At 34.4% G+C, this 14,020-nt stretch overlaps 1 protein-coding gene across 3 annotated transcripts in view; it reads right to left on the bottom strand.

Moving 5' to 3' along the window:
- Window positions 1-14,020, bottom strand: part of RTN4 (reticulon 4) — a 66,665-nt gene that overhangs the window by 14,248 nt on the left and 38,397 nt on the right. For all 3 annotated transcript variants that reach the window (XM_079941577.1, XM_079941579.1, XM_079941578.1), the window contains one exon: window positions 675-882. In XM_079941577.1, coding sequence (XP_079797703.1) covers window positions 675-882 — 208 coding nt within the window. The remainder of the gene's footprint in view (window positions 1-674; window positions 883-14,020) is intronic.

The following is a 14,020-nucleotide window of genomic DNA, read 5'->3' as shown; positions in this document are numbered from 1 at the left end:
GACGGTGGGGAACGTGATGAGTATGAAGTGAGGTCAGAAGATCCAAAGCTGAGGTGCATCCACCCCATTAGCAATTGCAGAGATAATGCTACTTGTCAAAATAAGGTAAGAAGATGACGGTTTAGAGGCAAGGAGATGCTGAAATAAAGGAGCTATCCAAGGATAATACAAAAGTAATGCCTTAGGGAAGGAAAAGAAGAAACTAGATAGAGAAGGAATGGTAAGAAAAGACATAGACATGATGAGGAAGCATAACAGAAAAACATTAACATACTATTGGAAAGAAAGGTATTTCTAATATCAGATAGCATAAAAAGTAAGCAATAAAGAAAATATAACTCTCACCAATCCCAAACATGTTAAAAAGATACAGCTTCCATACAAGTAAAATTAGGTAACCAATACCTACTTCTAATAAATAAATATTACTAACAAGTAGTAGAGTTAGGCGAATGATACATAAACCCAGTCTTTTCCATCATGAGCCTATGAAATGACTGTTAGGAAATCTCAAATGCAGATGCTTTTGGTATAGGTTTTCAGCAAACATTTGCAATTATCTTTTAGCAGTAAAAAATGCATGCCTGTAACTCTACAGATAGCAGAGTGAAGTCTCAATACTACTCTTGTTTATAGTGCTGCCAACTGTGTGCCTTGTTTTCCAAACATCTCACCTGAATGGGTGGCCTTCATCAGATTTCTGGATAGCCTGGATCACACCCTTATATATCCTAAAGCTGATAGTCACAGAGAGCAGGGCCAAGGCAATGTAGGCCGTTACACTCACAATGCTGAATACCGTCAATGAAAGCAGCAGGAATAAGCTGGCACCAAACACCACTCCAGTCTTCTTAATGTCTCTCCAATAGAGAAGGTCAACAACTAAAAATTTAAAAAGAAGAAATCTGAAATTAGAACATTACTTTACCCATTTGTATTTGGCACGTTTATATTTACTCCACCCACAAAAGTAAAAAGGCCTCTAGATAAACCAAAACCTAAAATACTAAAGATTAACTTTATAAGCTAAATTTTAAACCCACCCTAAGCTGTATATTAGCATAACACCTTATATTGATTTCCACTTACCATAAAATATTTCTCATTCAAATCTATTTCCTACATGTCCAAGTCATCCTGGCTCTACAAGATTATTAAATCTCTCAAGCCCAACATAGCAGGACACCTAATCTAAAACAAGAGGCTTCTTAAAAATCATCTTGAGGGTTTTTATCTTCACAAAATGCATGATATATTCAAATAACAAAAAAAGTATCTTATGCACTCACTAAAATAAGATATTTCAGTGACACAAAAATATATTTATCTGCAGAAAAATCACTAATTCAAAAAAAAACATGCCAAGAAACTAAAACTTTACTAAAAACTACACAGATGAGTTTCACAGCTCTGCTTTTAAAAGATCTCTGAGAAACTTAACAAAATTGTAACCTAACTTGGCTATCATTAAACAAAAATTTCCTGCAAAGCAAATAACAGAGGGAAACAGCCTTTTTAGATTACCTAAAAAGCTATCTCCCTCTAGGAGGAGGTACATGCAATGCCATAAAACTTTAGGTATCAAAGAAAAAATGTGTTGCAGTGTTATATAACGTTTATTAATAGTAAGGAATCAGACAAAGCTTAACCTAACAAGTCTGCTCTTGGCCCATGGACACAGGCCACTGTGGGGATCAAATAACCAGAGACCTGTGGTTTCAAGATCAGGTTATGTACAACCCAAGGAGAATTCTGCAGTGTGCCAAGGGGCTCTTGAATTCACAGGCTAAACATAATTCACCTCCTTCTGGACTGTGGACAGTTAGGGTGGGGGGAGCAATCTTACAGTAAAATAAATATGGATATACTCTCGAGTACAATTTTAAATAGTTGTTCATTTTTAAGATGAAGGAGGTGACAAAGAAAAATCACATTTCTGGGGGCTGCTTTGGTCTTGATCCCCAGGTCCTCGAAGGTATTTGACTTTAACGGTACCCCTGTTAAGGGTACTTTTGTGGGAAAAATTATGCATGTGAACTGTAAAATGTTAGATATTATTATGAAGCCCTAAATTCCCATTACTAAATATCATTTGAATACTGATTAAGATATTTTAAATGCCCATCACAGTGTGTCGCACATAGCAGGGATTCAACAACATTTATTATGTTTAGGGAACATTTATTCCATTCTCCTAAACAGGATTTGATTTGAATGCTATTAATTTAACATCCTATATATGATTTACGGCTTTGTTTTCAAACTCTGATTTCAACTATTTATTAAAGTTTTCCCTATTTCAAGTTCGCTCCAACTCTGCTGAAAACATCTACATCAGTTTTGTTCGATTCAACTAGTTTCTACTACTGTACCAAGATACTAACACAACTGCGACAGGACCAGAACTTGAAATAGTGTATCTACACTATGAATAATAAACACTGAATAAAGAAATAACAGCGATGCTAATAGTTTTCTGACATTCAGCAAACACTCAATGAGCTGATACTGTTCAAAAAACTCAACCTAGGGCTTCCCTGGTGGCGCTGTGGTTGAGAGTCCGCCTGCCGCAGGGGACGCGGGTTCGTGCCCGGTGCGGGAAGATCCCACACGCCGCGGAGCAGCTGGGCCCGTGAGCCATGGCCGCTGAGCCTGCGCGTCCGGAGCCTGTGCTCCGCAACGGGAGAGGCCACAACAGTGAGAGGCCCGCGTACCGCAAAAAAATAAATAAATAAATAAAAATAAATATACAGAGAAAAAGAAAACAAAATGTCAACCTATGAGTAACTTTAAATAAACTGTATTGCTGTGTTATGTCACAAACATGTTACTTTATAAACCACATGGAAAAGGATTTTAAAACATCTAAGTTTTCACTATTATAGGGCACCTAAAAGTTGACAACCTAGAATAAGAAGCAAGTAAGGTACACCCCAAACCTGCTTTTATATGAAAAAAACCCTCCTTTGTAAAAATGTCTGGTCCTCAAAGTGCTCCAAAACATTTATTAACCTTCAAAATCACTATTAGTGATAAAAAATAAATGCAGATAGCCTCACTATTCCTTACCATCATTAAAAACTAGTCAGTACAGGAATAAAGAAGCGGAAGTAGAGAATGGACTGGAGAACATGGGGAGGGGGAAGGGTAAGCTGGGACAAAGTGAGAGAGTGGCATGGACATATATACTACCAAATGTAAAATAGATAGCTAGTGGGAAGGAGCTGCATAGCACAGGGAGATCAGCTCCGTGCTTTCTGTCCACCTAGAGGGGTGGGATGGAGACGCAAGAGGGAGAGGCTATGGGGATATATGTATACGTATAGCTGGTTCACTTTGTTATACAGCAGAAACTAACACACCATTGTAAAGCAATTATACTCCAATAAAGGTGCTAAAAAGAAAACTAGTCAGTAAAACCTGATTATGAAATAAATGACTTAGGCTTAGAGGTATATACAACATATATTAACGTCTAACCAAATTACCTAATAAAATAGAGTTACTGTTTGAACAGTTTCAATGACTAGATAAGAATTATTTATAAGTAGTCTATGATTTCTATGTAGATGGCTATGGTGCAAGGAAATATCAGTGACTGGGACTCAAGAGACCCACATTCTAGTACTGGCTCTGCATTGTATAACTTTGGATGAGGCTCTACTTCCTCTAGACTCACAGAAACTAACCTGATTCACAGTTAGTACAAAGATACATATCAATCTTGCATTCAAATTCCTAGTCAGTGCGTCCAAATTAGTGAGATTTAATGCTGTATTATCTGTGCCAAATAAAATTTTAAAATATCTGCTTCCTTTCTCAATCTAGATTTACTGGGGGGAGACAGGCTTAAATATTTTTATTTATATCAGTGTTTTTGAAATGCACCTTCCTAGAAACTCTTTCTTTTTTGGTCAAACATTATTAAAGCTTTAGGAGAACAACAAATTCATATTCCTATAATTTTTCAAGCGATCATGAACTATGTCACTATGACAACAGTATGAGAGGTGCCAAAAAAAGACTGAAAAGCTATACACTTTTTAGGCCTGAGAAATGTTTTCCAGGTTGCTGATCTACAGTCTCCACATATCCCTTTATTTCCTGAGTCAACATTTACCGGGCACTTAAATTATACCAAATACTGTCTGTAGACATTACCTCTTTCAATTTTTAAAACCCTATGAGGCAGGCTTTCAGACAAGAAAGTGAGAGCCAGCTCTTATATGACTGGACCCAAATGATTTAATTAATAAGTGGTACAACATGAATTTTTAACACAGGCTTCCTATTGATAAAGCTCACACTCATGTATGATGCCAAATTAAAGGCCCAGCACATTAAAGTCCTTCAAAATGTTACACATTTGCACATATAATGAATAGGCAGAGTATAAGCAGATAATTATTACATGTGAGATGAATCATAAAGGCCAAGAAGAAAGTAAAATTAACAAGATAGGTTAATTGATAAGGAACTTGTAAATTTTAATATATATACTTCACCTACAGTTAAATCCAAAAAGGAGAAAAGAGCTCTATTCCAATATTCTTGACCTGTATGTTTCCATAGTAGAAAACTATAATTAATCAAGCTGTTGAAAGCATCTTTTAAGAACCGTATGAATCTGATTAAGAGTGTGGTTTTCCCAGTAGGCTTTCCTATTGGGCAGAGAATACCCTCCCTACTAGCTTAATATGTACATACAGCTGATAGTTAAAATTCTGGTGCTTTGGGTATAATAAAGTCAATTTCCCCAAAGTTGATGACATGGGAATAGTCACGTATATGATCCAGCAGTATTCAGTGACTGCAGCCTAATATAAACCTAACTGCATGAAAGTACAGTAAACCATAACCTACTGCTTCCTTTCCACCTATTAAATGGTTCCTAGAAATGAGATCTTTTCAATAATTGGAAGAGCTCTGAAAATGTGGTATGCAAGTCGATACATATTGCATGAAAATACGTAAATAGTTATACAAGAGTTCTCAAAGCAGATACCATGAGAGTCTTGTGGAAATAAGCCCCAGGGATGCCCTGGTGGAGCCTTAAAGCACAGAGGAGGAACAAAGGGAAAAAGAGTCAAGAGAGACAGGACAACTAGGTACTGATAGGCACACGTAAGACAAAAGTAATATTTCCTAGAATAGGAAGGTCTGAGAGGCAATCTATACTGTTATCACAGTCATTGTGCAAAGTATAGAAGGATTTCAATCCTTTTTTGTAAAGGAATTTAAGAAATTGTTAGTGAAGCTGTACGGATGAAAAAATATTAGTTTCTAGCCACCTTAATTGACAGTCACAAATATTTCAGGTCTCAGATTATTTAAATTGGTTTAAATGAAAAAACTTTGGAAGATTAAGTTTATCCAGGATTGTTGATTCTCAATGGAGGGAGTCATAAAGTTTTATTAAAACCCTTTCTGAGAAATATATTGAAACACTATTGCTTCTAATATCCATCAAGAAATTTATATCCATTAGTTAATTTAGATGTTTGCTCAATCCTGATACCAAAATCAGGCAGACACATCACAAGAAAAGAAAACTACAGACCAAGATTCCTTATGAATACAGACAAAATAATCCTCAACAAAGTACTAGCAATCTGAATCTAGCAACACATAAAAAGGATTATACACCATGGCCAAGTGGTATTTATCACAGGGATACGAGGTTGGTTCAACATATGAAAACCAATCAATAATACACCATATTAAAAGAATCAAGGACGAAACCCCACATGATCATCACAACTAGACACAGAAGAAGCATCTGACAAAATCCAAGACCCTTTCATTATAAAAACACCTGACAAACTAGGAATAGGAATGGAAGGAATGTCCTCAAGCTGATAAAGGTTATCTACAAAAAACCCACAGCTAACATCATACTTAATGGTGAAAGACTGAAAGCGTCCCCACCCACTAAGGCCAAGAACTAGGCTAGGATATCCCCTCTTTCAACTTCTATTCAACACTGTCGGGGGGGGGGGGGGGGGGGTATGGAGGCAGGGCAATTAGTCAAGAAAAAAAATAAAAGATATGCAGATTGTAAAGGAAGAAATGCAACAATCTCTATTTGCAAATAACATGATGTTGTAGGTGGAAAATCCTAAGGAATCCACCAAAAAACTACTAGAACTAATGAACAAGTCCAGAAAGGTTGCAGGATTAAAAAAAAAAAAAATCAATATACAAAAATCAATTGTATTTCTATACTAGCAACAAACGATCTGAAAATGGATTAAGAAAATAATTCCATTTACAATAGCATCAAAAAGAGTTTAAAGAGTGAAAGACTCAGAAACTGAAAACTGCAAAGTATCAGAAACTGAAAACTACAAAGTATTGTTGAAAGAAATTAAAGAAGACGAATAAATGGAAAGACATCCCATGTTTATAGATTAAAAGGCACTATTATTAAAATGGTAATTGATCTACAGAGCAATCTCTATCAAAATCCTAGCTGCCTTTTAGCCAAAACTGACATACCAGTTGCAGAATTCCTATAGAAATGCAAGAGATCCAGAATAGCCAAAAACAATTGTAAAAAACAACAAAGTTGGAGAATTCACACTTCCCCTTTTCAAAACTTCCAACAAAGCTACAGTAATCAGTTTGGTAGCTGCAGAAGGATGGACAGATTATGGAATAAAATGAAGAGTCCAGAAATTACATTTACATTATGGTCAACTGATTTTGACAAGGATGCCAAGACATTCAAAGGGGAAAAGAATAGTTTTTTCAACAAATGATGCTGGGACAACTGGATATCTAACTGCAAAAGACTGAAGTTGCACCCATACATTACACCATATACAAAAATTAACTTAAAATGGATTAAAGACCCAATGAGTTTAAAGTACAAAACTTAGAAGAAAAAAATAGGTATAAATCTTCATGATTTTGGATTAGGCAATGGTTTCTTAGATATGTCACCAACAGCAGAAGCAGTTTAAAAAAAAAAAAAAACCAGATAAATTGACCTCAATAAATTAAAAACTTTTGTGCTTTAAAGGACACTATCAAGGTGAAAATTCAACCACAGAATGGGAGAAAATATTTACAAATTAAATATCTGATAAAAGACTTGTATTCAGAATATATTAAAAAAACTTCTTACAACTCAACAATAAAAAGACAAACCAATTAAAAATGGGCAAAGGATTTGAATATTAATTTCTCCAAAGAATACATACAAATTGCCAGTAAGCAATGAAAAGATGCTCAACGTCATTAGTCATCAGAGAAATGCAAACCAAAACCACAATCAGATACCACTTCAGACACACTAGGATGGCTAAAGTAAAAAAGATGGACAATGACAAATGTTGGCAAGAGTGATGATGATTGGAATCCTCTTACATTGCTGATGGGAATGTAAAATTCAGCCACTGTGAAAAACTGTTCGGCAATTCCTCAGAAAGTTAAACAGAGAGTTACCGTATGACCCAGCAATTCCACACCTAGGAATTTCCACCCAAAAGACTAGAAAAAAATCTATGTACACAAATGTTCACAGCAGCATTATTCATAATAACCCAAAGTGGAAACAGCCCAAATGTCCATCAACTAATGAATAAACAAAATATTCGTACAATGGAATATTATTGGGCAATAAAAAGGAATGAAGTGCTGATAACATGCTACAGCATGGATGAGGCTTGAAAATATTATGCTAAGTTAAAGAAGGCAAACACAAAAGGTTACACAGTCGTATGGTTCTGTTTACATGAAGTGTCTAGAATAGGCAGTTCTAGAGAGGCAGAAAGTAGATTTGTGGTTGCCAGTAACTGGGAGGAGGAGAGATGGCGAGTGACTGATGATGGGTTTAAGATTTTTTTTTGGGGGGGGGGAATGAAAATGTTCTGAAATTAAATGATGGTGATGGCTGCACAATTCCATAAGTATACTAAGTCAATGAGCTGTATGTACACTTAATTAAAAAAAAAAACAAACTCATTTTAAACATGTTTCTCTGCTAGGTTGTAAGCTCCAGAAGACAGCATTTTATCTTACCACCTACCACATCTCCAGAGCTAAGCACAAAGCCTGAACCAACTAAACCTTCAATAAATATTACTAATTGATTACAATGAATGCACACTTAATGCCAGTTTAAAGCATGCACTAATCCTAATTATTCAAAAAATGTTTCTGTGCTTTGGATTTAACATTTGTTTTATTTAAACTACCATCAGATATCCACACTTATTAAGTAACAAATAGCAATGCTTTCAGATAATTTATAAAACAGTGAATATTGTTTTACAGGCTTGTCTCTCCTTACTAGACCCTGAAGGGCTGCTTAAATGCATTTCATCTTTATATTCTCATTACCTGCTTCATTAATATTTGCTGCACTGTCTGAATAGTGATCAGATTAAAATGTTTCTATTCCTAAGAATAATTAAAGACTAATATTTTCAAATTAAAATAAAGGACATCTTTAAATAAGAACTATAGGGTCACTAAAATGCTAATTTTGGATTCCTCTGTAATCACTTTATTAGTTTTGTTTATGAAGGAAGAGTTCAATGGCCTCTTTATCCGTGAGAAACCAAAATTAAGACAAAGGGCTTGTAAAGGAAAATTTAAACCTTCATGATTCCTGAAGTTTCCTTCTACACTGCAGAATGGAGTGTTAATCATGCAAGGCAACCTACTGTGATGTAAACTTTATTCTTAAATAAAATGTTCATGAAATATCCTTTTAAAGATCTGAAATTAATCTAACAGTGCTTTTTCCTCTTATAACAATGGAGGATGCTTGTGTATTACTAAAATAATTCTGATCAATTTAAACAAATTTTTGTCACTTAAAAAAAAGTGATTTATTCCCTGCAGTGCTTCCCCACTTTTGTTTTCCAAATGAAAATGTGAAAAATCTTTATTTTGATAGTGCTTTAAGCAGTAGCAATTTATCAAACTAAAATTTTCATTTAAAATAATTCAGTACACTATCATCTCTTATTCAAAAGAAACACTTCTGGCCCAATGCAGAGTAAGACGAGTTGCCTACATCTGGTAATCATTAACTGTCATCTGTCATAGCTAAAAATAGTGCCAGCTTTACATGCAGGAGCCATCCAATTACATTTTGCCTCAAATCAAATTCTTACTGTAGCTCTTCCTTGAACAGCCTGAAGTCAGGTTTCAATTTTTAAATCTTTTGTCTGGGTGGAAAAAAACATTGAACTAGGTGGTCCCCAAAATACTGGGAGAACAAGAACAGCTAGCAGTAAAATGCCTACTTCCTAAGCAAAAGCAAATATTAAGTTCTCTTTAATAAAGTCAGATGAAGAATGAGAAAGGGAGAAAGGCAGTTAAAAAGGAAGTTAATAAATAAACATATGAATATTAGAATGATACTAAATTTTCAGTTGTTATTTTTCACAACCATGGTCTTTATATTAATAAATAATTATGTATTTATTAGAAATCACAATCCTTAAATCAAATTCTTCCCAATTGCCAGGAAAAGTGACTAGAATTCAGAGTTGATCATTTATTACCACATAGTAAGCATTTCATCTCCATATAATAACCATTCACTTGGCTAAAAAATGACAGGTGGTGGTCCACAAAAATATCTGTGCAGAGTGGGAGCTTAACTCTTTCAGCAAACACGGTAAGAGGAGCTTGAGTCCTATTTCTTCCTTCTAGTTACCATCATGTAAAATTAGAAAAATGATAGCCACCTAACAAGTCAGTTGAAAATGAATGGAGATTTCACACATGGAAATGCTTGATGAATTAAACACACTAAATAAAAGTAATGTCTGAAGAGATACAGTCAGGCAGGGCAATCAAATATTAAATACGATGCTTAACTAAGCTCTGATTATTTAAAAGGTGAGTTCAACTTTCTCTGAAAGCACTGCTAACTTGGTTTCAGTTAGCAAGTTTCAGGTTGAAGGATACCTAGTATTGCTACAAAGTATCTCAACCAAATACTTGGCAAACCAGCATCTCTCTTGGCCATCTCTCCTCATCCTGTAGCTAGAGTTTTTAAAAGATACAATTTCAGGTCCTTGTCTTTTTCATCACTAAAGCTTCCCTGTCTTACTTCTGACAACTTTACAGTATGTTGTCCATTTCAACAACCACACATCTAAGGAAGAAATATTTTACATAAAACTAGTATAAATTCTGTATTTGCCCTTTCTATAAAAATTTAGTAATCCCCTATTCTGAGCAAGGAACTGTGCAAGTACTTTATATACATTATCACTAATCACAACAACTCTATAAAGTGTTTATTATCTGCACTTTATACATAAGGCAATCGAGGCTCAGAAGTATTATTAAATAAATTGTGCAGGGTTACTGATTGAAATTCAGGTCTGACTGTGAAGGTCTCACTCTTTACATCATACCACATATTTTGTATTTAAAGGAATTTATCAGTACTCAAGTTTGCTTTTTACCCTACTTGAGGATTCCAAATAGTGTTTCAACCCCAATTTAAAGAGAGAAGTAATTAACTAACACCATGAGCAGAGTTATATACACAGACCAGTAAATTCCAGTAACATAGATTCAGTAATAGGAGTAAATCATGTTCTGTTCAAATTGCAAATTGTAGTTCCTAGAAGCCATCTAAATTGTCCCTCTCTCTGAAAAAAATAAATTAAAACTATAAATAGCTATAGCTAGATAGATATTAATAGATAAGACAACACAAATCAACCACAACACAAAACTGCAGATCTTCCTAATAATGTAGCATTTTGTACGGTTAATGTTTTGAGTGATGTTGGAGAATTACTCCAAAAGAGATTGACAGTCCAATAGGCACTTCAAAACAGAATATCTGACCTCAAAAGATTAAGAGAAGCCACGAGGAAAGTCATTAAAACCCTTGAACATTTTTGTAAAAGGACATTACATGTGATCCACTGTGAAAATTCAACCACAAAAATATCATGTTGTGCTACCAAACAATTTTCTAGTAAAAAATACACACCAAAAAGCCCAAAAGCTTGATTCATCTCTGTTCATTCTAAGACTTATGCACAGCTGTGATTACAACCTAAACTTTGTTAAAAATAAACTAAAACTTATTTTCATAACTGTTGGTTTTATGTTTCAAGTCTTAACCAAATCTTTTTCCCTCCGTTATTTGCCATGAAATTTGAGCTTACTTTAAGTGCTTGTTTCTCTTATATTAAGTATCCTCAAGTAGAAAATGTCTTAATATACTGAAGGAAGGTAAAACTACCTATGATTGTTGCTGCCTTCTTAGGAAAATCCAAATTTCTCTGAGACTGAAAACAGTGAGGTTCAATAACCACCACAACAATTTATTTAATTAATTAGTTCATGTTGTTTTCAACACTTCCTTTAATCCCACATTCCATTTCCAGCTTTATTAGAAGATGACAAAAAATACAGCAGAAAATAATTCTAACTTCCCACTTCCAACTTTACTTCTTGTTGGCATACACACATTACAAGAAATAGGCACCAAACCTTAGAAATAGGAAATTGCTGCCAAAATCCTGTTTTCTACTAATAAAAACTAAATGGAAAACATACTGTTCCATAACTCTATAAACCTGAAAAGCTTAATAAACTGGAATAGGGGGAAAAGTCTGAGCAAATTACTAGTTTAAAAAGAGAATCAACTTCACTAGTAGGTAAACTAGTTATAGTTATACTTCTATAACCTTACACACCTATGGCACACACTCAGTATAAATGCTCAATGAATAAATAGCTAATAGTACAGATAATGAAATAAGGTAAAGTATTCACATCACTGACCAGGATAATCTATTTTAATTTTAGATTATTTAAGTGGAAAAAAATACACAAATGAGTATATACAACAACTATACACTAGCAACAGCTATTCTTATGGAAAATCAGAATTTCGGGTAATCTGAGAGTAGTAATTCCTAAATCTGTCTCAATTGCCAACTCTTAACAATAGACTTGCAGAAGTATCATTAACATTTAATAATTTTTTAATCTTAAATTGCTTTGAGCTACCTAGAATAAATATAAGATCGTGGTATTGAGGAGAGACAAACAGTATTTTAGTGTCTAGCAATACCTTACATAAATGCCTAAAAGGTGATTGGATTAAAAAGTTTGAAAGCAATGAGGCAAATTTAAACATATACATTACATACACATAAATACACATCCAGTAACATAAATGAGCATTATCCATGATAATGACCCTATGCCACTAGCTGTCTAGTCCTGAACAAATAATTTAATCTCTTTAGTTTTCTTGGTTTCCTTACCCATAAAACAAGAATAAGTGACTATTAAGATGTCTTGCCTGTGGGTATGATCTAAAAATCCTGGATTTACAGAAGTTGCTTAATTAATTGCTCCTTTAAAAAAGGGGTAAGGTAGAGGATCCCTTTTATTTCTCCCATTTGAAAAACCATTTAAAAAAATTCCCAAGAATGGATGTATAAGGCTCAGGCCAGGAATAAACCTGGCTGAACATCAAAGTTCTCATCCTGTCACTTTGTTGAAAAGCTGTGTGGAGTCAATGAGGAGACCCAGTGATAAGGCCACCACTGTTTCTTTTGCTGCCTTCAAGGAATTTACAGACTAGAAAAAAAAGCCAATATTTATTTATATATATATATAAAATATATTTTTTAATTACATATATATTACATGTATTATATACATATATATTAGTTATATATAACTGTAATATATATAGATATAGATATATAACTGTAACAGAAGGCACAAAACGAAAAGCAAGAGATAGGAGTTCTGAGGAATACTGGATTCCCTCCACCTGGAAGGTGAATACTTCAGGAAGGATTGGGCTTTTGACAAGACTTGGGCAAAATGAAATGGGAAGGGGGATTTTAGACAGAGAGAAAAACACAAGCAAATGCAAAGAACAGTCATGTTTAGGAAACAAGTCCTTCAATGTGGCTGGAGACAGAGTAATGGGAGATGGGATTATAAAGGCTAGGATTAGACCATGGAATGCCTCTTAAAAGTCCAGGATAGTATGAACTTAATTTGAAAAGTAAAGGAAAACCCCTTAAGTGCTATGATTAGAGCCATACTTTAGGAAGATTAATTTGGCTTAACATATAGGATTTAGTGGAAAAACCAGTTAGAAGTTCTGACAAGGAATTAAGAGTACCCGGATTTGGGTAAATAAAGAAAACTGAGAAGATATTTCCATTGCTCCCACTACTTATCCATGCAAAACTTTAAACCATATATAGGAGAAAAAAATTACCAATTTACTTTTTCAATTTAAATCTGGTTCTCATCAAGTAATTTACTTAAAACTGACAAAACAGCTATCTTAGAAAGAGTTAAAACCATCAGAAATGCGTATGTAGTACTTAATCTTGGCCAAGGTTTCAGGACAGACACTCCTATACATTACTCAAAATAATTTGTATCTTTCTGAAGGGAAGTTCTGCAACATGAACCAAAAGCCTAAATACTACAACCCAGCAATTTGGAAATAATTATGAATAAGAGCAATAATTTATATTCAATTATATTCATTTTAGCTTTCTTCATGTTTGCAAAAAATTTAGGAATAACTTGAATATTTAACTATAAGGGATCAACAGTACATACTTAGAATACTACACCCATTAAAACAATGTAGAATATTTCTAAATGAAAGGTATTTCCCCATTTAGTGTGAGAAAAATGATTATGGAACAAAATGTACCATACGTAACCCCAACACATACACACACCGTTAGAAATACACACCAAAACCACTCTGTGAAGTGATGGTTTTATTCTTCCACAGACCTTCTAAATTTTCTACAACATACACACGTACATACACACACACAGTGTTGCACTACTAAACCAAGATCCAGAAGAAATATCTAATGAAATGACTAAACGCTGGGTTTCAACTACGTTTAGAACTGAAAAGCAGGAGGCTTCCTCCAATCAATAGGTCTCGCAATTGATTAACACCCAAGTTCCCTTCTCAGGATTTTTTTTTGGGGGGGAGATTCCCAGGGACATTTATTTCAAGCAGCCAAGA

Source organism: Stenella coeruleoalba, assembly GCF_951394435.1.
Source record: "Stenella coeruleoalba genome assembly, chromosome: 13".
NCBI lineage: Eukaryota > Metazoa > Chordata > Mammalia > Artiodactyla > Delphinidae > Stenella > Stenella coeruleoalba.
Note: the sequence above shows the minus strand (reverse complement) of the source record. Positions and strands in the feature narration are given on the sequence as shown.